The sequence below is a fragment of the Carya illinoinensis genome, chromosome 16, assembly GCF_018687715.1.
Source record: "Carya illinoinensis cultivar Pawnee chromosome 16, C.illinoinensisPawnee_v1, whole genome shotgun sequence".
Lineage (NCBI taxonomy): Eukaryota > Viridiplantae > Streptophyta > Magnoliopsida > Fagales > Juglandaceae > Carya > Carya illinoinensis.
In genome coordinates, this window is record NC_056767.1 from 9,093,220 (window position 1) to 9,119,654 (window position 26,435).

General features: G+C 36.3%; 3 protein-coding genes and 1 pseudogene across 15 annotated transcripts in view; 3 read left to right on the forward strand and 1 right to left on the reverse strand.

The window, feature by feature from the left end:
- The first annotated feature begins 239 nt into the window (after window positions 1-239).
- LOC122299303 overlaps window positions 240-26,435 on the forward strand; it is a 42,329-nt gene continuing 16,133 nt past the window's right edge. The window contains exons 1-10 of one of the 10 annotated variants that reach the window (XM_043109471.1): window positions 242-1,273; window positions 2,299-3,459; window positions 3,634-4,776; window positions 4,945-4,986; window positions 6,352-6,428; window positions 7,331-7,415; window positions 7,513-7,596; window positions 7,689-7,790; window positions 7,876-7,974; window positions 8,730-9,274. In XM_043109471.1, coding sequence (XP_042965405.1) covers window positions 536-1,273; window positions 2,299-3,459; window positions 3,634-4,776; window positions 4,945-4,986; window positions 6,352-6,428; window positions 7,331-7,415; window positions 7,513-7,596; window positions 7,689-7,790; window positions 7,876-7,974; window positions 8,730-8,840 — 3,642 coding nt within the window. In that variant the 5' untranslated portion in view covers window positions 242-535 and the 3' untranslated portion in view covers window positions 8,841-9,274. Of the gene's footprint in view, window positions 1,274-2,298; window positions 3,460-3,633; window positions 4,777-4,944; window positions 4,987-6,351; window positions 6,705-7,330; window positions 7,416-7,512; window positions 7,602-7,688; window positions 7,791-7,875; window positions 7,975-8,729; window positions 9,275-26,435 lie in introns of those variants that run through there. The other 9 variants (XM_043109476.1, XM_043109478.1, XR_006239643.1 and 6 more) reach the window with 9 other exon arrangements.
- Window positions 8,380-8,454, forward strand: LOC122300004 (annotated as a pseudogene).
- LOC122299309 (probable inactive heme oxygenase 2, chloroplastic) overlaps window positions 10,036-26,435 on the forward strand; it is a 44,265-nt gene continuing 27,865 nt past the window's right edge. The window contains exons 1-5 of one of the 3 annotated variants that reach the window (XM_043109497.1): window positions 10,036-10,804; window positions 11,162-11,385; window positions 12,467-12,574; window positions 12,677-12,807; window positions 15,867-16,186. In XM_043109497.1, the coding sequence (XP_042965431.1) occupies window positions 10,267-10,804; window positions 11,162-11,385; window positions 12,467-12,574; window positions 12,677-12,769 (963 nt within the window). In that variant the 5' untranslated portion in view covers window positions 10,036-10,266 and the 3' untranslated portion in view covers window positions 12,770-12,807; window positions 15,867-16,186. Of the gene's footprint in view, window positions 10,805-11,161; window positions 11,386-12,466; window positions 12,575-12,676; window positions 13,110-15,866; window positions 16,187-26,435 lie in introns of those variants that run through there. The other 2 variants (XM_043109496.1, XM_043109495.1) reach the window with 2 other exon arrangements.
- LOC122299306 lies at window positions 14,039-25,952 on the reverse strand. Of its 2 annotated transcripts, XM_043109482.1 has the most exons (16): window positions 24,972-25,950; window positions 24,601-24,681; window positions 23,295-23,520; window positions 23,177-23,203; window positions 22,837-22,949; window positions 22,661-22,720; window positions 22,463-22,550; window positions 20,959-21,173; window positions 20,243-20,376; window positions 19,858-20,057; window positions 18,548-18,886; window positions 18,341-18,442; window positions 17,918-18,218; window positions 16,799-16,974; window positions 16,419-16,559; window positions 14,039-14,476 (listed from the first exon to the last, which is right to left on the reverse strand). In XM_043109482.1, the coding sequence occupies exons 1-16, from the start codon at window positions 25,181-25,183 to the stop codon at window positions 14,294-14,296; spliced, it is 2,598 nt and encodes an 865-aa protein (XP_042965416.1). In that variant the 5' UTR covers window positions 25,184-25,950; the 3' UTR covers window positions 14,039-14,293. The 2 variants fall into 2 exon arrangements, with proteins under 2 accessions (XP_042965416.1, XP_042965417.1); XM_043109483.1 differs by lacking the exon at window positions 14,039-14,476 and having other exon boundaries at window positions 16,419-16,703; window positions 24,972-25,952.

Consider the following 26,435-nt stretch of genomic DNA (forward strand, 5'->3'; position numbering starts at 1 on the left):
TAAAAATTATAAAAATTTTCTTACGTACAAGTAAAGTTACATACTAATTTATATGTCAATACTAATTTATTTAAATTTAAAATTTAAATTAATATTTTTTATAATAAAATTTATTTTTTAATTAATTATATTAAATTAATATATACATTAGTACACAATTATCCTTAATTTCTCTTGATTTATCTTTTCTGAAATAACTTTTTTGCTGGGTATCAATTAGTTGCGATTTTAGCACTTTATTACAAAGGTGCGCATCTTCCCGAAGGAAATTCCCCTGCGTGGACCACTGACCTCGCCATCTCTCTCTCTCTCTCTCTCTCTCTCTCTGAGCCTCACCACCTTCTTCGCTACAATCGGAATTAGCCGTACAGCCTGCAACTTTCCTACCTTCTTCTTCCCCCAGACATTCCACTAAACGAAGAAACACCACTCACCATTACTCTCTCTCTCTCTCTCTTCATTTTCCCGAGAAATTAATCAGCCGGCCCCCGCAACTCTGCATCGTAGTTCGTTCATTTGAAAGGCAACCGAAATTATGCTTCGTTGCTGCTTCAGAACCCGACAAAGTATTCGGTTCCCTCTTCCTCGCCCCTTTTCTTCTTCCGGTCCTCCATCCCAAAACTCTGCTCAACCCCCAAACCATCTTATCAATACCCATCAAGTTCCACAGCCGCCGATTCTCCACCGTGATCACGACGCCAACCATCTCTCTCCTGTCCCCACCCGCTCCCTCTCTCGCAATTCGGTCCTCGCCATCTCCGCTGCCTTCGTTTCCGCTCTCGTCGCCTCCTACGCCCTTCTCTCCTCCGACCACAAGTCCGAACACGAATCCCCCAATCCATTGTACGCCGGTGCCGAGCACGCCATACAGAAGTCCGGCGACTCCTTCAAGAAGCTTTTCCATCACGTTAAGCAGACCGGTGTGGCCGCCTCGATTCTATGGCAATCTCTGAGGTCGGTCTTGTCCTCGGCCAATCATGAGGTCCGCTCGGGCTTCGAGCTTAGGGTCGCGGCTCTGCTCGCCGACATTGCCGCCGCTAATACGTCCCGTAGGGCCGCTATCGTCGGGGCCGGTGGCGGGGCTGTCGTAGATTGGTTGCTCGAGTCGGTGGCGGTGCCCAGGGATGGTTGCGGGACCCAAGCGGAGTCGGCGAGAGCGCTGGCATACTTGATTGCCGATCCTAATGTGTGCACGACTGTGATTGGGAGGCCTCATGCAATTCCGAATCTCCTGAGGTTCATTTCTTCGTGTCATCCTCAGCGGTCGAAGCAGGTGCGTTGTGTTTTTGGCTATATTGCGTTGAACTGTTAAATAATAATGTCTATAAGTCTCAAATACACCCGGGCGTGTGTTGAATAATTGAAAAATCTACGCAAGTTTTATTTTGTCAGTTCAATCTTTCACCCTAGTGAAGCTTAGTGAATTGTAAATTGCATTCTTGGCATTCTATACCTGTTTCATATGCTTTCATGCGCTTCTTTTCAGTGTCTAGAATAGTTGTCGCACTATTCTTCAGGCAGAAATGTTACAATCTGCATTCTTGGCATTCTATACCTGTTTCATATGCTTTCATGCGCTTCTTTTCAGTGTCTAGAATAGTTGTCGCACTATTCTTCAGGCAGAAATGTTACTATCTGATTGCAGAAATACAAAGGTATCAGCATCATCTTATTGTCCTATATGACCGAGGCCGGGTAGAAAATGCTTTCATTTTTGCTTGTCGAGGGCCTGTGGATTAGTCGCTTTTCGTGGATACCCGGTGCCAATAAAAAAAAAAAAAAATGCTTTCATTTTCCTTCCTTTTTTTTTTTTTTTTTTTTTGTTTTCTTTTATGACCATGGAATTGGTCTATATACCGTTACTTCATTTTTTCTGTTTTAAACAAAGCACTTGCGATGCTAGTCTTGAATTTACAGCTATCAAAATTTTAGTCGCAAATACATTAAATTGGCTTATATATAAAAGTAAGAATTTGTCTATCAAAAAGTAGATGAAGAAAAGGGCCAATTTTTTAATTGATAACGTGAGTTGCTTGTTGAGCTTGGGGGTGAATTGCAAATGTGGTCCAGTACTGTTTTTAAGAAATGTTTCACTGGTGGTGGATTACATGGAGCGCCTGGACAAAATCTATGATATTGCACTTCAATCTTCACTGTTCTCCAAATGAATTCACCTAATCACCATTCCAGTCATTTCTTTATTTTGTTTGATTGTACCAAACTATCATCCCTATCACAGTTGTCTTGATACTTTGGGTCTTCTTTTACAATTGATATATTGCCTATTTTTGGGAGCAGCAATCAAGACGTAGTTCATTCGATGTTTCTGATTCTTTGAAAGGCAGGAGCATGCTTGTGGCTGCCATTATGGATATGGTCACCTCCAGTTGTGATAGTTTAGACAAGGTATCTTTTCAGTCCTCCTTACCAGGGAATGCTGAAACTGGAGATATTGCTGCAGCCCTTCAAGTTGTTGAGGAAGGTGGAATGCATTTGGATGAGCCCGATAGAAAGGAAGATGATGAGGATGGCGGAAATGGACTGAAAGGAATTGGGATTAAAATTCTTGGAGGTACTAGTGTTATGGGACTGTCCAGGAATAGTGGACTTATGAAGTTGGGGCATTGTGATGCTAGTCACGAGGAATCAACTAGGCACACTTCTCAAGTTTTTGTCTTACAAAATAGGCATGATGGTTTACTACTGCAAACGAATTTGGCTTCTGCTGTTGTTCCTGGTCTCTGGGATGATTTGCATTGTGAACATGTTGCTGTACCTTTTGCTACATGGGCATTAGCAAATTGGGCAATGGCATCAGAGGTGAATAGGTCCCATATTGAAGAACTGGATCAAGATGGTCGGGCTGTCATGACTGCTTTAGTGGCACCTGAGAGATCTGTGAAATGGCATGGGAGTTTGGTAGCTAGGTTGTTGTTAGAGGATCGCAATCTGTCCTTAAGTGATTCTGTTTCAGATTGGAGTTATAGTCTTCTTTCTACTGTTTCACAGGCAAGTAAAAATGAGGACATTCCTTTAGCCCAGGTTGCTTTGTCTGCTTTTATGGTTTCGGTTGAGAGAAGCCACAAGGCCAAAAAAATAGTGATGGAGAAAGGTCTTCATTTACTGAGGGACACTGCTAAACGAATGACAATGCATAAGCATGTGCAAGACACATTGGCAAAAGCACTAGAATTGCTTTGTACTGGGGACATGCATTTATCTCTTGAAGAGAGTCAAAAGTGGTCTGGTATATTGCTTCGTTGGGTTTTTGGTAAAGATTCCTCTGACACTGTACAATCATCTGCCATAAAGATCCTTTCTTGTATCCTTGAAGATTATGGACCATCTACTGTACCGATTTCTCAAGCGTGGTTAGCTATTATCCTATCTGAAATTCTGGCTTCCACCAAGACATCATCTGTCAAAGAAAACAGTCAGCCTAAAAGTGACAAAGTCAAGGTTTGAGATCTCGTTTTTAGTTATTTGACATAAAAATGATGTTGCATGGGGACACTTTGTCTCGTTACATTTCCTGAATTCTAATTTGCGGTGGGTTTTATTCAAATTTTTTTGGCAAGTTATTTGTTTTCTCAGTATCTCTCTTAATATTCATGAAATTACTAAATTTTGCAGACTCAAATCGATCAATCTAAGGTTCATTCTGCTGCACAAACTGCTAATCAATTAGCAGGTTCTGTTGTTAATCTAGCCAGAAACCAGCTGGCCACTGGTTCTGTAGATGTGTTGCCACTGGCAGATCTTCTGTCTTTGGAACCTTTCATGGGATCACTTAAAAATCTTAAAAAAGATAGTTTGGCTAAGTTTGATGCAGCAGATTCTGCATTGGCAACCCTTAAAGGGATCAAAGCACTGACTGAAATTAGTGCTGAAGATTCCACATTTCAGGAAAAAATAACTGCTTTTGGCATTCTGTGCTTGCTGAGACGTTTTCTGTTAAGTGATGATTATGAGAAACTTGCTGCAATTGAAGCTTATGATGCATCTAAAACATTAGAGGCACAGGAACGGGTTCCAAATGGTCCTGTGGAAACAGCTATTTCTGATTCAAATGATTCATCTAGTGTCCGTGTTCCGCCCACAGCTCACATTCGTAGGCATGCTGCTCGGCTGTTAACAATCCTTTCACTTCTTCCAAAAGTTCAGAAGCTTGTTCTGGCAGATGAAACTTGGTGTAATTGGCTTGAAGATTGTGCGAATGGAAAGATACCGGGTTGCAGTGACCTTAAGATACAAAGTTATGCTAGGGCCACACTTTTAAATATATTTTGCAATAACGAAGTTGACAGAGACTCTGTAAATAGAAATCTTCCCGACATTTCGAACAAAAGTAAGAAATGTCCCCAATATGGTGACATGGTATTTTTAATCAATCCTGAAATGCCTCATTGGAAGTGTCCTGAAGATGTAGATGAAGACACTGTTCGAAGGAAGAAATCCTCCTTGGCTGAGGCTAATACAGTTGCCAGTGAGATTACGCCTGTAAACCCACCTCAAAATGATGATAACTGCTCTAGTTCTGTTGATGTATCTAACAGTGGCTCACAGCCAGAACCGCCTCTGCTAGATGTTGTTTTTATTCATGGAATCCGTGGTGGGGCTTATAGGTCTTGGCGCATGGCTGACAACAAATCTTCAACTACATCTGGCTTGGTGGAGAAGATTGATCAGGAAGCAGGGAAACTAGGAACATTTTGGCCAGGTGAATGGCTTTCATCTGACTTCCCTCAAGCTCGTATGTTTACTATCAAATACAAGGTTTGTTTGAGTCAGATAGTAATTTGATTTCTTCTTTTAACAAAGAAATAATTTTGTTGCTAGTTAGCTTTTGAAAATTTGTGTCCTTAATCTCTTGTTGATTATGGAAGTTTTATTTCTTTAAGTCTTCCTATTTAGCATCTAAAGCACAATTGTCGTTTTGTGCAGACAAATCTTTCAAAATGGTCTGGAGCTAGCGTGCCTCTCCAGGTCTGACACTTGAGAAGCATCTTTATGCCGTTTGAGTTGTTTAAGGCACATTATATGGTGTCACTAGGAATTTAAAATATAGGAAAATTATATCTTGTGCCACCAAACACTACCGTTTTTTCAATTTGCACTCTAAGATGCCAAAACTTGCATTTTATTCACTCTTAGTTAAGACCCGACCATTAGTGCGGTTTGGATAGTGAGATGAGATGGTTTTAGATGAAAGTTGAAAGTTCAGTAAAATATTATTAGAATATTATTTTTTAATATTATTATTGTTTTGAAATTTGAAAAAGTTGAATTGTTTATTATATATTGTGTGGGAATTTTGAATAGTTGAAATGATGAAATGAGATGAGATGAGATGAAACACTTTCACTATCCAAGCGGGGCCTAAGATTGATGAACAATTGGGCATGTGGTGCAGTCATAACTGTCATACCTTAACTGACGATGTAAATTTCCATAATTAAGTAGTTAAGTGTGCCAATTGGCAGTTTTGATTGGTTAGAGCTCATATTGCCAAAGAGGTTGTAGGGTTGGGGTTTAAAGTGTCATTTAGCCGAGTAAATACCCTACATTTGGCCAAAGAGGTTGTAGGGTTGGGGTTTAAAGTGTCATTTACTCGACTAGACATGATATGGGTTATGCCGAAGAGGGTGAAGGCAGCTTTAGCGAGTTGGCCAAATGTAAGCGGAAGGCAACCAATTAGAGCAATGTGGAAGATGATTCCTTTATGCATTATGTGGTGCTTATGGCAGGAGCGCAATGAGAGGACTTTTGAAGACCAAGAAAGATCTTTAGAGGAACTAAAAGTTTTATTTTTCAGAACTCTTTGTAATTGGGCCATAGCTGTGGATTTTAATGGCATGGTCCTACATGATTTTCTGGTCTCTAATGTGCCTACTTAGTTAGGGCATTAGTCTTGTGTAACTGGCTTTGCCTTTCTTTGATCAATATATTTATTTATTCATCAAAAAAATAATTTATATGCAAGAAGTTTGAGATTGTTTTTATTTTGCATGAGTTGTGAAGTTTTAGCTCATCAGATAATTTTGTTATCTTACTTGACCTAAGATAGGTATAAAAAATAATCTGATTTGACCTAAGTTTTCATACTTTTTATGAACTGAAATTCATGGAGGGGAATGTATTCATGACTAAACTATATATCTTTGAGGAATGTCATCCTAGTCAATCTACACCATCCTATGTGATACTATTAATAGTGAAAATGATCTTTAGATTCTCTTTGTATGGACGCCTAAGGAATTTGCAGTTCCCACTGCTATTTTGCTGTTGACTTTATATAATTTATTTCCTACTAATGGTTGTTTTTATCTGCTTCCGTTGTAAAATGTGTAGGAAGTTAGCTCCATGCTATTTGAAAAGCTTGTCGCTGCAGGCATTGGGAATCGACCCGTTGTGTTTGTGACACACAGGTTTTTGTTATTTCTTTATTAAGGAGAGTGTGGGTTCATGCCAGCCTGTGCACATTCGTTTGTTTGCTTGGTCTTACTGTATGGTCTTGACATTTTCTTCATTTTGATTGGTGTTGATGCGTGACATAATTATTTGATTAGGGAGTCTTTCTTTTCCTGTGATTCGTTACATGTTATGATTTTAACCGTGGGTTCTTATTTACATGATGAGAATTGAAAAGGTTTTTCAGGAGCTACGGTTGCTAACTTCCTGCAAATAGATGCACATTATGAAAGGTGCACATACGTGCATGCACAAAAGATAGTCTTGTTGGAAAGTTTTTCTTTTTGTTTCCCTTCTTTTGATGCAGTAACATAACATACTTTAGGAAAGTTTCACATCTAAATTGATCTCGCTTTCAGATGGGCATCTTTAGTTTCATTTTCATCCTCAATTTTCCTGTTGATTTATGTCCCAAACAAGTGAATTTGGTGTACTTAATCAATGATAAGTCATTCTATAAGTAGGCCCCGTTTGGATAGTGAAATAGTTTCATCTCATCTCTTCTTATCTCATCATTACAACTTTTCCAAATTCACATACAAAATATAATAAACAATTCAACTTTTCAAATCCCAAAACAATAATAATATTAAAAAATAATATTCTAACAATATTTTATTCAAATTTCAACTTTCACCTAAAACCATCTCATCTCATCTCATTATCCAAAGTTTATGTGGAATTAGTAGAAGATGGAACATGAACTAATCCTGTCACACTTCTGGAAGTTCTAACTCTTCTAGAGAGAGCATGGTTTTGATTTTACTTCCACTTCACAGAAACTTTCTATATATTACATGTCGTGTGTGTATATGTGTATAATCTATTTTCTAGTGTATTGAGTTTCTCCGTTATGCAGCATGGGAGGGTTGGTTGTCAAGCAGATGCTGTATAAAGCCAAGGCAGAGAATGTTGATAACCTTGTGAACAACACCATTGGAGTGGTATGCTTTCAATCAATATTTTTCGCACATTGCAGATCCTTCTATCATCTTTAAAATATTATTTCTATATGACGCCAATGTTTTACCCTGATTTCAGGTGTTCTATAGCTGCCCACATTTTGGCAGCAAACTAGCAGACATGCCTTGGCGAATGGGCCTCGTGTTTCGCCCTGCCCCCACTGTTAGTATATTGTCTTCAGAGACAAAACTTTTTTTGTACTTGAAGTTGATCTGAATTGATATTAATGGCATTTAGCTTGTATTGTTTCTTAGATAGGGGAGCTAAGAAGTGGGTCTCCTAGATTAATAGAGCTTAATGACTTCTTTCGACACCTTCATAAGAAAGGGATGCTTGATGTTCTCAGTTTCTGTGAGGTAGTCCACTGCCAGTTATATTATTGTATTATTCCCTTGTGTCTTTCACTGTAAATTTAAGAGGTAGTTGGTGACTGTTTTGCAGACCAAGGTAACTCCAATTGTTGAAGGTTATGGAGGATGGGCTTTCCGAATGGAAGTAGTACCCATTGAGTCTGCATATCCTGGATTTGGTGAACTTGTTGTAAGTATGACGTTGATAAACATGCCATTTAAAAAGGGAAAAAAAAAAAAAAAAAAAAAAAAAAAAAGAGGAAGAAAAAAGATTCAAAAGGCCCAAATAATCGTAGGGGTTTTGTAGTTGGGTATGAGTGCCTTTTAGCCTGTCCCGGACACCATCCTGGACAACTGGTGCCAATAAAAAAGAAAAAAAAAATTTGTGGATGAGTATAAAGTTTCATTGCTATTAGTGTTGTCTGCTCAATATCACTATATGCTCTATGTCCCTCACCTCTAGCAAGTTAGATACAATCCTCCACTGGAATTCATGTTGTATGTACTTGTCAGTACAGCAGGACTTGTGGATTTGATATGGCCTGCATGAGATTCTTTGTGAATACAGTAGCTATCCATTATCGAATAAATTTTTGTTTTGGTAGAAAGGAGAGATGGTTGGCATCTCCCGACAGATGGGAACAGCCTTCGGGCTTGGGTAGTGTGTTTTACCAAAGCACTGATAAATATGTTGAAGAAGCTGTGCTATGATGAGTTGCAGATGGTGTTATGTTAATTCAAAATTTCTACCTTATGGAGATGAAATCACATATTTAGGATGAAATTATTGGTAGGATGCATCCACTGCTGGCACAGCTAAACATTTTCTGAGATGATCTGTTAGGGGATTGATCTGGGCAGATGTTGTAATCTTAAATTCTGTTTTAAAGGATTTACCTCCCTCTTCATCATTCCTTCTCTTATATGTTTATATCTTTCATTCAGGTTTTAGAGTCAACCGATCATATTAATTCATGCAAACCGATCAGCCGATCTGATCCTTCATATAAAGAAACACTAGAGTTTTTGCAAAAGATGAAAGCCCGTTATACATGAATAGATGCTTTTGTTATGAATTCTTTGCATAAAATTTGCCGAAGTGACCATGACCAACTTCTGGAGCTGGGTTTTGAATGTGGTGTTTAACACAACCAAACACAAGCATAGAAGCTGCAGAAGACAAACTTTGACAGTTCTGATTACAATTCATAGGGCAAATCTGGCAGCCTGTTTATCAGAATACTCAAACCTCCTGAGATGATGATGCCCTTGGACATGGTGTTGTTAATCATTGTCCAATACACAACATTTTTTTTTAACTAATTTTTTTGTAAATAAATCATATATGTTCAGAATCTCAGATCAGTTTCCTCTGTTTTTATTCATTCCTAACATTTTTTTTTCCTTATTAGTTTAACTACTGTGATTACTTTGGTGGCAGCCGCATCTGTATGCTTGCTCCACTCCCAATGGTTCATTTGTTTTATTCATTTGTCCTTGTTATTTTTCTTTACTCATATCGGCAAGCCTACTTTGATTAGGCATACAAAGGTGGTGCATTTACTTGAAAAGAGAAAGCAACAATGGCTCGTGCTTATTACTTTGGTGGCAGTAGTGCAGTAACTAACTACGATCTTCCTGTTTTTTTTTTGGGTTAAAAATAAGAGAAATGGTAAGTGAATCGATAGTTTGACTGATGGTTTGATAGTTTGACCAATTGGGGTTTCTTTTGTTTTTTTTTTTTAATATTTTTGATGATTAAGAAAATGATTATTAATGAATTTGTGTATTTTTAAAAAAAAAAATATTTAAAGATGTTCAAAAACTAGATAAAAGAAAATAAAAAACAAAAATGTACTTATTGGTTTTGCTATCGGTACCAATAGGACTATAAAAATAAAATGCAACCCGTGTGCAATTAATGCCTAATATATCGGTCAAATAAAATTTTATTACATTAGTTAACAGTTTACAATTGAGTAATGTTATATATAAGTTGCGCAAGCATTTGCAAAATGTAAGAGAAATATGAGATTTAAATAAAAAATAATAATTAATTTTTTTTTTTATTTTTTTATAGTAAACTAGTAAAAGTGGAGTTTGCTCAACTTGCACATCTTAGCATTAATAATTAAATATTTTAAAAAAATATTATTATCTTCTAATTTTAAACAAAATTCTGAAAAATAGTAGCATTTTTAGTAGAGTTATAAAATAATTCTTAAGAAAACATTATACATTTTAAGTTTTCCTAGGAATTATGTTTTCTGGGCATAAACCTCGTATAGAACACCATTTCATGTTGCACAGCCCAACTCAAACCCCAAACTAGAGTAGTCCACGACAGAACACAAGTGTAGCTCGAAATCGGAGTAAATTCACGTCGACTCCAATAGACGTTAGCGTTTTGCGCTGAGACTGCGGGCGGGCAGGCACTGTCAGGGGAATTCGGACTACCATTTTCCCGCTTACCTCCAGAACGATGTCGTTGATGGAGACAGTCATTCGACAAGCTCTTCTTCTTCCTCTACGACAAATACCATCTCCACCGCCGTTGAGTTCATCGAGAGTTGCAGCGAATTCGATGTACGGGCAGAACAAGAAGAAGATGGGTACCGGAAGAGCCCTAATTTTGTGTTGCTCTGATTCCTCGTCCATTTCGTCATCTTATTCTCCCTCTCCGGCGATTTCAACGACTAGTGCTCCACCGGTGAAAAGGAGGAGGAAGAGATACAGAAGGCTGTACCCAGGAGAGAGTAAAGGCATCACCGAAGAGATGAGGTTCGTTGCCATGAGACTCCGAAGGGTTAACAAGGGCGGCAACGATGACGATGACCAAGATTCATCTAGTGAAGACGGTAAAGAACGAGAGGGTAATTTGGCATCAGATGATGATGATGGTGGTGTTGGTGGAGCGACATGGGAGCCGACCTTGGACGGGTTCCTCAAGTATTTAGTTGATAGCAAGCTCGTCTTCGACACTGTGGAGCGCATCGTCGACGAATCCAGTGACGTTGCCTGTGAGTCCTTTTATTTTGAACTTGCAATGCTAGTTGTTTAGCCAATTATGATGTAAGGTTTGCTTGTTATTATCCTGGAGGGTTATGGGTTATCATATGCATCCTTGGCAAAGCAGAGCAATCTAGCTTTTAGAGGCTTATATGAGTAATCCTATTCGGAAGGTATTTTGCCCTGTGGGTAAACGTAATGGGAATTCGTCAAAACCTTGTGAATGTGACTTAAACGGGGATTATGTTCTGTTTCTCTACTGCATTTCCGTATCGAATCTCTAGGCGTTTAATGACGCAACATTGCAACAACATAAGCATAGGTGGTTCTTAAATCTCGTGAGAATCTAATGCTTGATTTGATTACAGACGCCTATTTCAGAAAAACTGGATTGGAACGATCAGAAGGTCTTGCAAAAGATCTAGAGTGGATTAGATTACAGGGGTTTGTGATTCCTGAACCTAGTAATCCGGGAGTTTCTTATGCCAAGTATTTAAACGAACTTGCAGAGAAGAGTGCCCCATTGTTCCTTTGCCATTTCTACAACATATACTTTTCACATATTGCCGGAGGTCAGGTGATAGCAAGGCAGGTACGTGTGAATTTATGTTCTTAATTATACTTCTAGTTTCGGGAATATTTGGGGATGTTCCTGTATAGAATAAAACTATGGACTGACACTTGTGCACTTCTGATTCTGACCTTATGCCGTCACTTTCGACTCGGATTCTCATACAAGACTGAACCTTTTTAATTGCTTTTCTGAGTAGTCTTGTGTGTGTACATCCCAAAATCATATCCTAATATTCAGTTAAGCAGGCTATGCCTACCTCTGTATGAACGACAATGAAAGTAGCATCTATTTCTTTTGGCACGGTGGGGAGGTCTATTCTCTCTTCCTTGGTGTTTTTTCCCTGCTTTGTGGGATGCTCATGAGCAAATCAGAATGTCACGTGCAGAAAATTCCATTAGAAATATGTGCTGACTTTAAGATATATTGTGCAAAAAATTGAAATTGGATAAGAAAGCTACCTGCTCTAACTGGATTAAGCAAAGAAAAAAAAATTGGGAAACCATTTTAAACCAACCAACATTGATTGCGAAATGCTACCTATGATGAGATAGAACGAAAAACTTCCGAATATTGAAGAATGAATCTGTGAATCTTTACCTTGGACCTATATATATGTTGCAGGCTTCAGATTTTTTCAGTGGAGGAATATGGTTACTTCCTGGAGATCATTAAACAATTTATGAGGAGAAAAATGAACCAAAAAAAAAAAAAATGAATACAGGTATATGTGATGGAATTTGTGGATGACATGGTTGTCTTTGGAACTCAAAAAATAATCAAATTAAGGTGTTGATAATAATTATAGGCTTTGGATGGGGTTGAGCTCTTTCATTTTTCTGGCGTTGATACATGCTTGATGTATCACTGGAGTTTATCTCCTTATAGGCATTCACTTTTGTGGATGTGTATGATCCCAATGTTTCCTATATCTCAAATTTTAAAGAAGTCCTTCGTTGACTCTTGTGCAATTGCTTAATTTTTAGTTGATGTGTATTTCTTTTCACTGAATGTTTGGTGGATAGCGTTAATTTAAACTTTGTAATTAAGATACATATCTCATGCTCATGAATATAAATATATTTTACTGATTGGTTATTAGGTTTCTAAGAAGCTCCTAGAAGGAAGGGAGATGGAGTTTTACAGATGGGAGGGGGATATGCCAGGGTTGATGAGTGGCGTCCGTGAGAAGCTGAACATGCTTGGAGAGGTTAATTCCAATGCCTGTCATGCCTAATTAGTTTGCATTAGCTTTAAGTAGGTAGGTGGATTTCTTTATTTTTTGGTTGATGTTTGAAATTCTTCAATGCAGCACTGGAGTCGTGATGAGAAAAACAAATGCTTAAAAGAAGCAACAAAGTCATTTCGGTTTTTGGGGCAGATTGTCCGCTTGATCATCTTATGAAGTCATCTTAAAATCCACAGATGATTGTTTGTGAAGAGGTTATGTTTCAGTTTTTTTTTTTACTTGTTCAGAATAGATATCCTGCGGACCTGCGCATCATTTAAATGACTTTCATAATGTTTTATTGCCTTCAACCTTTTTCAATTAGCTTGATAACCTAAGTTATTCCATCAAAAAGTTATATCAGATTGCATTTTTGATTTCCATGTACGAGAAAGCTTCTTCTGAATGGCTCCTGGTATCCTCTTTGGTTATTGAAGTTACATCTATTGTATCACTACCATGTTGACTACTGAGACAATTCTTTTTAGCATTCAGAATTACTATATAATTTCGATCAGCAAGTTCTCAGTTACTGTTAAGCCTACTGGAAATCATTAATAATATTTTATCTAATGGACCAAGGGGAGAAAAATCCTGTTGTTTTGAACTAAACATTTAATGGGCTTATGATGTTGTGCCGCAAAATCAAATGCTTTTAGGTAAAACTGTATCTCCTGAATAACAAAGCCATTTCAACAGGAATCATACATGTTCTCTTGTAATTGCGATGTTGCTTTTTGCCATTCCATCCCTACCTCACAACAGACCTCACAATTCTGTTCTAGGTGTTGCAAATGGGCTTTTACCTTAGGCACACATCCTCTATTGGTTTCTCTTTTTCTTTTTTCATTTTTTTATATTTTCCCATCTTAGGGATAGCCTCAGAAGGCAACCTTTCTGGCTATGACAGTTCTCAAAAGATGGTGGAGATTCGATCTTGATCTTGCAGTCGATGGTGATATTTATATGTACCGATTCAACTTTCAAAACTAGCTAGGGAAATGTGATTTTGGTGCCATTGTTGCAGTATGTTATACCAGATTCTTATCCCAAAAAGAGCCGGGTTTTATTTTTGTTCACCTTGATATAGGGGTAACGTAAGGTACTAAATCATGCAGTTAGGTTAGTTTGTGGGTATACTTTTATGGAATCTCCTTGTGCCTAAAGCATTTTTCATTATATATTGTCCAAAAAACAGATTTAAGTCCTTAAGCAAAACATAGCTTATATCCTCAGTAATATAATCTCATTAGGGTTTCGATCCCGTGTTCGAATCATTTTTGAATCCCATTGCTTCAGCCTGAGATATATAGCATGCCATGGAAATATATAGGACTATTGCTTCAAGTACATACTATATGATCTCACGCTAGAATCTGACTAACGCTTAAAGAGATTGGCATCTCACCAATTCAGAAACAAAGGTGGAAGCTGGAGCCATACCAATACAAAATATGTCACTTGAGATTGAAGCTCTTTATAACATGAAGAGTGCAATTAAGATAACTCCTAGTTGACAACATGTAAAACAAGATAACTCTAAGATAACAACGACCAAACGTGAAATAAAAGTGCAATTAAGTTGTGTGGCTGGGTTTGCATGAAAGCTCTGTATAAGTATTGAGCTGATCGACTTGACATTGTTTATAGAACAAGTAGTTGTACCGTAATTACGAGGTTGGTTCTTCTATTTTGCTGGTACTAGGCTGACCTATTCTCTCTTCCAATGACGAACTGGTCAATAATCTTCACACTTTCCAACGGGTCCTCGAACGGATAATCTGCCATCCATTTGCTGGGAAACCATCTTTTATGGCTCGACCGCTCTGGGTCAATCTTCTTCTCCTGCTGCCAATCAGGATCCTCCGTCCATTCCTGTGGCACCTGCATGATCAACATGGGTTGGCGATTACAAAGAAAAGAATCGAAGGCCAGTTCAATCTTTCCAAGAATTCTCATACAGTTACTTAATGTCCAACAGTTAGAAGCATTACAACTATTCTCCAACCCCTGGTAAAATAGAAGGTGATGCATGTGGGAAAAATTATGGTCCGGGAAGTGAAACGGGTAGGTGGAAATTTCATTCATAGGGAAAATTAGTAAATAGTTTTGGAGTGCGGATGACATAGCACCATCAACGTATCACAACACACCATTTTTAATGACATGGCATCCTATGAACTACATCTCCGTACCCTGGAACTACTAAATAATTACTCCATTTACAAAACACAATACTAAATCAAAGCTACAGGGCAATTTAAATAAATACAAGTTATTATCTCTCAATTACATTTCATTTTGTTATTTTTTTATTAGCACCAAGTGTTTGGGAACAAACTCCTGATTAATCCCAAGGTGCATAGACCCTTGGCAAATAATTTTCTACAAGTGGACATTGGTTTGCTCTCACGCCGCACTATAGAGCTTATAAAGTTATTGAATTTGCACAAACAACCACCCTAGATCGATTCCCTATGTTCTTCTTGATTTCTTGTCGTCCACTTGCGTCACGTGTCACATGCGACTCATCCTCTATTTTTTTCACTTTGCCATTCAGATTCTATACCCTACCCAGCCCAGGTATCATATTTCTATTCTCTCAAGTCCACAAACTGGCCTACCACTATGTCTGCCACGTCATCCGTTGATTGTTTGTCCCATTGACTTGTTGGCCCAAAAAAAGCCTAGTTGTATCTCATTCTCTCCAAAATGATGTTAGTCATCTATTGAGATTATTTTACATGGTTACAGTTATAACATGTGGGCTTCTACTATGTGCGTGTTCTTAAAAGGGCAAAATTATGGTGCTATGTTTTTGAGAAACTTCCCAAATCAAAAAAAGGTATTGAATGAAACTGCTAAAGTATTTCCAAACTGTTTGGAAGATTGAGATAATGTTCATTGTAAGATAATTCTCTCGTGTTCTAAAGCATTTCTAATGCAGATTGGACTAGTGATCTAATTGATCCACGCTCCACCACTAGTTACTACTTTCAACGTGGGACTTCCTTAGTTTCGTGGCATAGTAAGAAAAAATCTATTATAGCCCATTCTAGCACCGAAGCATAATATCATGCACTTGCTAATGTCATTTCTAAACTTTTGTGGTTATATTGGCTTTTGATATATAGACATAGGTGCTCTTTAGATTGCTTGTACTCCCATTTACTATGATAATCGCAATGCTATTCATATTGCTCATAATAATATTTTCCATAAGCACATCAAGTATATTGAGATTGATTGTCATTTCATTTGATATCATCTTCAGCAAGGCACATTCCTTCTATGTTCCACCCTCATTAGAAGATCATTTGGCTGGCATTTTCACCGAGTCCTATCGACCTGGTCGGCAACATGGTCTTATTTTCAAACTCAAGATGACATTGTCACCACTATTATAAGCTTGAGGGAGTGTTAAATATTACCATACTTATGATACAATATATTCATGATATTCTAGCATATTCTCTATCATATTTAGCTTATTATAAATAATGTAAATCAATTAGCTGTATTTTGACTTATATTATTTATTGTATTTTCATTCTTTCTCTAGACTTATTCAATTATAAATAGGGCATTCTATTGCACAACTTGATCATATACAGAAATACAATTTGTTTTCTTAATTACCTTTCAATTTGTTATTTATCAAGAAACAACATTTTGTTTCATGAGATTCTAATTTTTATTATAAATTTTTCCATGGTAGGTTTTTATCCGAGGGTACTTTTTATAGGAATTCAATTAATAACAAATTAGTTTTTCATACGAAAAACACTAGATAGATTTTGAAATGCAAATTAAAGGGAATCAATACCTTGTCAACTGCAAGGGTGAAAACTTCAAGATCACCGTCAGCTTTGATGTGAAATCTTGTGAAGCCCTTGTAATCAGATATCCTAAAAGCGGAGAAGGCTTCGTCGTAGTGCAAGTTAAACATGCTGACGCAGATGCATAGCTAGAATCCAATCACATAGGAAATTACAAAGGTCGTCAAGGGCCAGAAATAAACGAAGACACAAACATTATAAGAAACGGTCTCCGATCGAGAGAGAGACGCCATCCCATTCTTGCAAATATTGTTCCGCGTGACAGCCATGAACTGATATCGTATATTAGTCCAAATGAATGTGTCTTAGTAATGAAAAAGAGGAAGCATCTGTCGATTTCTTAAACAGGGAGGAGAACTTCTCTTACCTTTGGCACATCAAATATTGGAGACATGAGATTGATGATGATCTCGGCACACCCATGATAAAGATGGCGAAACCACAACATTTCTATCGCTGCTCTTGTGCCATTTGGAGGAGGAAAATGACAAATTTCAGGGGATTCGACATATTGCTGGTGATCATGTAAAGAGTGTTCATAACCTGGTTAAGAAAAACAAAATTTGTTGAAGGAGTAAAAATATTCATTCTCCCTTTCTCAAACAGCTGAGATTAGGGAACTAGTGCATGCCTATGATTTTGAAAAACTCATGGTTTTTTAATAATATATTTTTATGTATGAAATGATGAAGGAAAAATATGGTTACAAGCGATTCTACGCATCAATACGCTCACTCATCCAATATGATTAGTCAGAAAGTCAGACTTTAATGAAAATGATACCAATTTACATTTTGAATATGAAAACAGCAATAGTAGTATGCAGATTGGTATGCAAATTCGCTTGAACGTAACAAAACTCATTGATGAAACCTTATCACATGAACCAAAAACACATGCAGCAGTAGTTTCACAGATTAATAGATTACTACGTATGTAGAAACTTTTAATTTATTAAAAAATTAATTAATCTTTTCAAAGAATTGAAAAATAAAATTTTAGTAGGAAAAATGATTTTTACGTTTAAAAATACTAATTTTATAAAAAAAGACCACTCCGGCCGGGCATGCACTTTATGTGGCAAACGCCAGTACGAGCTGCCAATTGCTTCTTTCCCTTTTTCTTTAATTAATAATTTAAATATTTTTTACATACAAAATCTATAATTCGTATTATAAAAATATGAATTACTGTTTAAGGTAAAAAAAAATTAAATTAAATTAAAGTCTTGTTTTGAAAAAATTAAAGTGACTTATATTTTAACCAACTCATGCCATAACGGGTTATTTCAAAACAAATGCACAAGAATATTTGTACAAAAATTCTATATAACAAACATTTTATCTGGTTCATTGATCGTAGAGCTGCTTGGACGTACGTCGATTATAATACAGTTCGACTTTGAAAATTAATTTACTGACGTTTTTCTGGTTTCATTTATATAGACGGTCATATATATGTATATATAACAGTTGGGGAAACCTACCCGAAGTAGTTGCTGATAGTTTATGGCGGATAAACAACTCAAGGCCCAGTTCCAACGCCAACATGAGAATTAGAGCTGCAACTAGGTGTGCAGAAACGTGAAGAATTGCCGTCGCTAACCTTTTCGTCCTTGAAACTTTGGAGGGTGCAAATTTATATGCCACAAGTAGCAGCAGCATAACGGCTCCTAGAGAAACGTAAGAGTGTTCCAGCATGTCTATAAAAGCATTCCACAACGTACGGAAACAAGTCCTTAAGAAACCCAACTTGGAGTCTACTTCAAAGATGTGATTAAGCTCACACTAGGCCCCAAAAGAGAAGAGATCAGTCATATGGATAAGCACTTTTAATAAATCGAGAGAGATCAGAGAGAAGAAAGATGTCCTAATTAATTTAGGGCAAGTTTTATTTACAAGTTCTTTACCTGTGGGAACATAGAAAAGGCCAACATATAGTAGATAATGCCAGCAACATAATCAAACTTCCAATTCTCCCTTTTAAATTTCCCAATATTTTTAAATCCAAGCTGACGTCAATGAAAAGGAAAGTTATGACCAAGAAACAAAAGATAAAATGTTTATGAACTTGAGATTGGTATTGACAAGGGATCCATAGAGGTAAGAGAAATTACCTTCCACGACGTTTGTTTGTCTGGATAACTAGCTCCGCACTCATAGAAAACCCCATGAGATTCTTTAAAACCACCAAATACATGGGTGGGATGGGCAAATGCTCCGCCACAACCATTTACAAGTAGATGTTGTGCATAAACTGAATCATTCGATTCAACCATTGAGTGGCGCATATAGTGATGTATGTCACCAGCAATTCGAAGCTTACACCTTTCTTTCAAAGTTTTGCAGATAAGATTTGAGAGTTTCTCTCTGTCGACATCAATTCCACCTTCATACCAATCAACAAGCCAGTCTGGTTGGTGCGTCATAACGATCACACAATCATTGTTTTCGATCTTAATTACACATGGTTTAACAATGAAAATATTCAATCAGCTAGCAGAAGATTCAAGAGTGTTAAGAACACAATACAAATAATTAAATCTACTTCTTTCCATTAGTTCAAACTTTCGGGAGAAGTGATTTTTCATGAGTTCGAACTCTGACTCTACACTTTATCCTATTTGATTAAATATTCTATGTATTGGCACACTCATTGAATTAGAGTTTGACCCACACCCCACACGTGAAGAGAGAGTGTTAAGAATATAATACAAATAATTAAATCAACCTCTTTCTATCTCTTTGTACATTTGGGGGGTCACACCACCCCCCTCTTCCCAAGCGGGGGCCTTCTCGGCCGCCTCGTGGTAGGACTTCTAACCTCCCATGGTGTTTCGTGATGGGGATTCTCACCCAAGGGGTAGATTTAAGGGATAGACAGTGTGATATTTTACACTGATTGATAAGTGTAGGTAATTCCCAAATTGTTTGGGAGGGAGAAGTTATTGCTTCTTATAATTATTTCAATAGGGTTTCAATTAAACTATTGACTAGTCATTTTGGAATTTGACCTAGATGTGGCCTAAGCATTACAAATGATATTAGAGCCTAGCAATCTCAACCAGTAATAATATAAGACTTGAGTCGTGCCACCTTTTAACAAGGAAGTTATTAAAATAAAATGATGTGCGAATAAGTGTCATACATTTCAATTAAAATATTACAGGTTAACCTGATATTAATAAATAAAACACCCTTATCCACAAGAAATATACCTGCAAATTTATTAAAAAAAAATACATGGCCGGTGACTGCCCACTTGTAGGCACTCTAATTGTAGGCCAAAAGAAATTAAGAACCATTGAAGCTATAACTTTGGACTCTATGTAAGAAATGCATGCATGCAGTGCACTACTAAGTATATACTTAGGCAGCTGAGAAATTAAAATAATTCCCAAACAAAGAGAAAGAAACAAAAAAATACCATTTCCCTTGCGATTTTTGAAAAGAATTGGAATTGGTAGGTATCGATATCGCCATCTAGTGCAAGATCAAAACCAAATATCCACCATCTTTGAGGAAGTTTCAAAGCAAAATAAGTCATCTTCTGAGGCATAAACCACCCGCCCAACCACCTCTTCTCGCATATATACTTTGTAAAGGTACGAAGACCATCAATCCAATCTGTTACTCCAAAATTAAGAAAATATTACCAAAGAATGACAACATAGCTTGAGGTTAAAAAACACCCTCCTCGAATAACAAAAATTACACTTAGATTGTATATATGGAAAGAAAGAAACCCTCTTTTTTGTGGGTGAAAAGATCCAAACTCAAAAGAGTCTAATCAAGATACATCTGAAACCAACCATGATTTCCGGGAATAACAAAACATTGAGGTCCATCACGGTGATCCTCCTCATAATTGACAGGAGGCTCAAGAGCATACTCGAAAGGACGAAGGAGGCGCTGGTCATATGTACACTTTGACGGATTAGGATACCTGTAATACAAGAAAAATTCAAATAAAACCAGCAAAATATATTGCAGCCTATTTGACTAAAAGAATTCATTGCAAAAGAAATTTTGAACTGGATGATTAATCTCAAATACGCCAAAACAAAACTCCAAACCTTGGCCAACATAAAACTCTTCTAGTGATTAAAGCTTGCAAAGCTAAATTAGGTTGTTTGAGGAGGTACTTATTCTACCATGCATGTAATTTTTTTGTTTTAGATATCAACCATTAATGTTACAAAATTGAATTTTGAGGATTTTACTGTTTGAGCATTTGTCACGTTATGATATACGATAAAATTTGATAAATACTGACCTAATATATGTTGGTTGTTACCATCTTTTAGAAGTGGTAAATTAAGGACAGAAAATCCTAGGAAGTGTTTGACTTGCATGGCAAATAATTCCTACCACAATTAGTAAAAGAACAAATTAAGCGAATGCATGGCTTAATGTTTGATTTTTTTTTTATTTAAATTTTAAATACCGAAGAAGCTAGTGTCTCAACCTAAAACATGGATTCTGCAGGTTTTGAAGACCTTATGATCTAGAAATATCATCTACTTACGCAAGATCCCCTCCAATGAGTAGCAAGTCTCCGCGTTTTAAGATGCGGCTAGTAAAACAAATGTGAGGCTCAGCAAGTAGCCGTGCCACAGTATATGTTGAACTCCCACCATCACCAGTATCAGCCATGAAGTCAACCCACAACTCTTCATTTCCACTAAAATCATGCAACAAATTCTCTTGATCAGCTCCATTTTGGGCTTGATTCATAGCTGCCTGAATATATTTGGGAGAGAGTAGTGCTGATGCTTACACAAAGGTTTAAAGAAACAAGTTATGCTCCATTTTATTGTATGTTAATTTTTTCCACACACTGCATAAAGTAGTATTAGATAGTCATGCAGTCCAATAGGAGTACTAATCTTATAAGATTGTAAATCAGGTTGATATAATCCAAACACGATATTTCCACTACTCCCATTTAAATAAAACTGGCTATAATATACATAAAGCCAGCAAATATCTGCTAAACAGTTTTGTTTATGTAACAAAGAGTGGAGGAGCGCGCTTAGTGGGCAAGCCCCTCAAGCAAAGAATTACCCAGGGCAATGACCAAGCATTACGCCTGGGATAACCGCAATGAAGGCTGGCCATAAAGGCCAGCTGTGTGTTACCTAAATATTTTTATAAAAGGGGTTTTAGACTTTTAGTACCTCTTCCAAGGGCAGAGGCTAGAGTAACACTATTACTCTCTCAAAATTCGTTCTCTCTTGAAAGAGTGTCTAGGTTGTGAGTATTTGAGTATGGTTCTACATTATCTTTCGTAGTACACTCGTGAAACAAGTCAACAACTGCAGAGATTAAGCCGGAGATATAATTATTCCAATGTGGAAATTTTGATTAGATCTAACAGTTTCTTTTTCAAGAACACACGACTTAACCGAAAATCATATGGTGTCATATGATCAGACAATAAAAATTGGGTCTAATCACCCAATCTTCAATGAGCTTTGAGTGACAATATTTATGTACAAACTCGAGATCTAAGGTCTTGTTTGGATTTAAAAGCACTCTCAACTCATCTCATCTTATTTAATTATGATTATAATTTTCTCAAACTTTCAAATAAAATATAATAAACAATTCAATTTTTTCAAATTCTAAAATAAGAATAATATTAAAAAATTATATTATAAGAATATTTTATTCAATTTTCAACTTTCATTTCATCTCATTTCAACTCAATTCACTATTTAAATTTTCCGTGAGATAGTACCATTTCTGTTGGCAAAAATAGAAACTCAAAGAATTAAACAAGAATATAGGGAGGACGTACTCAAGGATAAGAAGGAAATCTGAAATGTTAATTACTAATATTGATATTACTAGGGATCCATTAATGTGGACTAATATTAGATTGTAGTTTTATATATACACGCACACACTCATGCATGCATACATTAATATACAAAATATATATAAAAGATGGCTAGAATTATTTTATAATCTAGAACAAATAATTATTTCACGTCAGAGTAAATTCGAATGGAAACAAGTCCTTGTACCTGCAAAATGCGCAAGTCAAAGCGACCTTGGAAGATATTTACTGACACCATGAGGTCATATATAGTTTTGTATAGGTCAGTTGATATTCTGCATGCGCGCAATACTTAGCCACAACCCGAACAAAGGCCACTGAGTGACAGAAAAGAATTGTTGCATGGGCGCAAACATATAAGAAATGATGGCATATATATACGTACCCAGAATACCAGCGAACCATGTTTTTAAAATCGGGCTTCGAATATGATCTGCCCCAGTACCTGGAAAACTGAAGAGCTTAGTGGATGATCATCGGGAAATACGGCTTTAATTACATTCTAATTCTCGTCACATATATATAACAACTATAGAACATGCTTTGCACATTTGTACTCACAATGATATTTCCATGATGATAGAATATAACGCAATGATAAGAAAGCATAAATGTCCGACGAATGACGGGATACCGATGTAAATTGTTTGTATCCGTTGATTTATACGACGTTCCTGTTAAGATAAGAAAAAAAATTATGTATATGGCAGGAAAATGAGATATAAATAGATATAAATTTTTTGTCTCTAATACTCTTTAGGACGAAAATTTAGAAACAAAATGATTCTCTTGTAGTGCTTGTATTTCAAACTTGTACTACCATTAATCCGCCTTATCAAGGGGGGGTTGTAATGTAACAATATTAATTCCAAAATTATCAAAGGGGGGTTTGTAGCCCTACCTCTATAACGAACAGCAAGCCGAAGTCCTTCAAAACATGAAAAATCATTCAGAATTTACATTGTAGCGAGCGGGAAAAGAATAAAACTAGAAAGGGAAGGGATACAAAAGGACTCAACTGCAGAATGCCCGAGAATGTTCTGCATGTTCACAGACTTTGGACTCTCACTACTCTTGGAAAGGTATCGATGGATATAATAAACAATACTGTGGATGCCGATAAGTGTCGGAAGACTGAAGGAAAAGCCTATCATGAACATCCACAAATCCCCTCTCATGATCATGTCCTTCCGCTGCTCAGGAAGGAGACTATACACAACTGCTAATGTAAGCCAGCTAAAATACCTGTAAACGAAATTATCTAATCTCTCATAATTATTATAATTTTTTTAAATTTTTAAATAAAATATAATAAATAACTCAATTTTTTAAAATTTTAAAATAAAATTAATATTATAAAATTATATTATAATAATATTTCATTCAATTTTTAATAAAATATTTAATCTCATCTCTTCTTAACTCAGTATCCAAATAAAAATAAATTTCTACATGTTGCCGATACCCACTATATTCTCCTTTATTCGCAGTTAAAAAGTGACCGCGCGGTAGCCATCGGTTTTATCTGCCTAATTCCTTACTTTATTAACACACGTTTGTAAGGAAAATATCATCTCTATTAATGTAAGCCAATTTAGATGGTGTATATGTTACAAATCTACTTGATATATAATAAATAATTAAATTTATCTTTTTGTTGGTAAGTTTAAATTTTTTAAATAAGTTGTGATTTTATGTGATTATCAGAATATAGTTTCTAAGTTTAGAGATTTTGAATTCTAACTCTGATTCTACAATTTATCTCATTAATTGAATGAGAAATGTTACTTATTATCTCCACACTATATATTAATATATAATTTGTTATTTTTAATATTCTATTTAAATACACATATTTATGTGTAAATATATATATTTAAATAAAATAATAAAAATAATAAATTATATGTTATTAAGTAGTGTAAGAAATATTAAGTAGAATTTTTTTTTAAATATAGTAAATAATTAAACTTACATCTTCTCCCACTTGATTAATGTGTAGTCACGTCAATACAGATGAGAATAAAATATGTAAGTCTTCTGCGCACTTTTTCTATATACCTTTCATGGGAAATGCGCTTTGGCCACCACTGGTGACTCCCGCTGGGTCATTATTAGCTTTTTTGTTTTGTTTTTTTATTTATAAATTTTTTATATTTTTTTAAAATAATTAAAAGTATTAAAAAAATAATAATCTAGCGGAAGCCACCAGCCGTAGCAATAGCACCATCCAGTTAAAAAATGCAATCAAGGAGACAGATAACATTTTCATAATACAACTAGCAGATATAGAAACATCATTATAAGAGCGAGAGTAATATTTACCGCTTATTGAACCATTCCAATGAATCCCATACGATAGACGCGGTCATTAAAATAGTAAGCATGAGCAGAGTGTAGGCAAGCCTGCAAAGTAAAAGTTTGGGAAGTTACTGATTCCCACTGGCTTTATTAGCGGTACAAGATTCTCAGAAGGTACTGAAACCCATTGTTCCTAATTACTTCCTCCCTTTTTGATTAATGTTGTAAGAAATCCATAAGGTATTAAGGGCACACATGCAAATTCATATTGTTCTTCACTCTTGATCAACATATATGATTTTATGCACATTTTAATTAAAATATGTATTCTATAATTTTTGTATAAATATATATATTAAGTAACAATGGAAACAAAATGATTTAGTAATATTTACCGGATTTTTTCGGATTGGTTGATTAAAGACTGCCGTGGAAGTAAGTATTCATCAGTCTCCCTTAGAATTGTTTTTCTCAGAAAAGGAAAAAGGAGAAGTTCGATGAACGAAGCCACAATGAAATACTCAGTGAAACTAATTGTAAGTCGCCGTAGACCAAATGGGAATGCTTCTGTATCGGACCTCATCGGGTTTTTCTGAACCTTCCCCATAGCGTACGTACAGGCAAGCTCCACCACTGCAATAAACGAAGTACCCGCCCCCGCCCCCAAGAAAATTAGTCAAAAACCCTGATTAAGTTCACGTCTAAAAAAAAGATACAAATTAAAACAAAAGAAAAAACAAAAATAAAGGGCTTCAAGGAAAACATGGGGAAGATCAGCATGCTGCATACGTGTTCTACGTACATATATGAAGGCGAGAGAATTAAATAGAACACTGGAGAAAGATGCAGTACCTGCGCGCTATCAAGCTAGCCCAGAAAATTAATTAGATCAGGATGAAGACCAATTGTTCGTAGAAAACATGATGATATATATGTATATATAGAACAATTTAATACTGACGTGGGCAATCTAGTACTATTTTACTGTCCTGATCTTCTGCGGGTATAGAAATTAAAGAAATAACATAAAAAATGACTCCGATATTCCTGATCCTGATCTTCCGTGTCTCCCATAATCGAAACATTTGTATGAAGAAAAAATATTAGCTTCCAACACTAGAGAAAAAAATAAACACCAAGCTATTCAAATTCAATTGAAGCAATTAAAAAATCACCAAAGAACTCAAAATCTAGCCTCAAGTGTAAAACTTGAGAAGAAACAGAGCAACCAAACTCTGAGCAAAGCAAGGAAATTAACGTTGTCGGGAGGGGGAAGGGGAAGAGGAGAAATCCTACGTACAAGTGCCCCGAATAGCTGGAAATCTATTAGAATGATGGGAGTTCAACTCCAATGTTATCCATCTATATATGGTTGCAATATCATCAAAGCTACTAATTAAACCCACCTCTCCTCACCGTCCATTTAACAAATATCAACCTGGGGCCCGGGGGACTTGAGCTAAAAAGTAAGATTGAAATTTCACACCACGAGGACCGTGGTAATTACTTTCTGAGCCCGACGTCGATCAAGGATGCCATTTTTTCTCGGACAGGATGCTTGGAGACGATGACTTTTATGAGAAGCTGATGGGACGTGAAAGGGGGTGAAAGGGGGTGATTAATGTTATTTAAGTCATTTCCTTCTCGTTGAAGGCTGTCATAATACATGCAGAGCATGTGTACTGTGTAGGGACACAGAGGAGATAATCTTTTGCTTTGCCATTAAGTTTGAAGCTTTTCCACATACACTCGTAAGATACAGTCGGTTATATGAAATAAATAAAAAAAATTATAAAAATTTTTTTTTATATTTAAGAAGACCTACATGAATTATAAAAAATTATAAAAATAATTTTTTT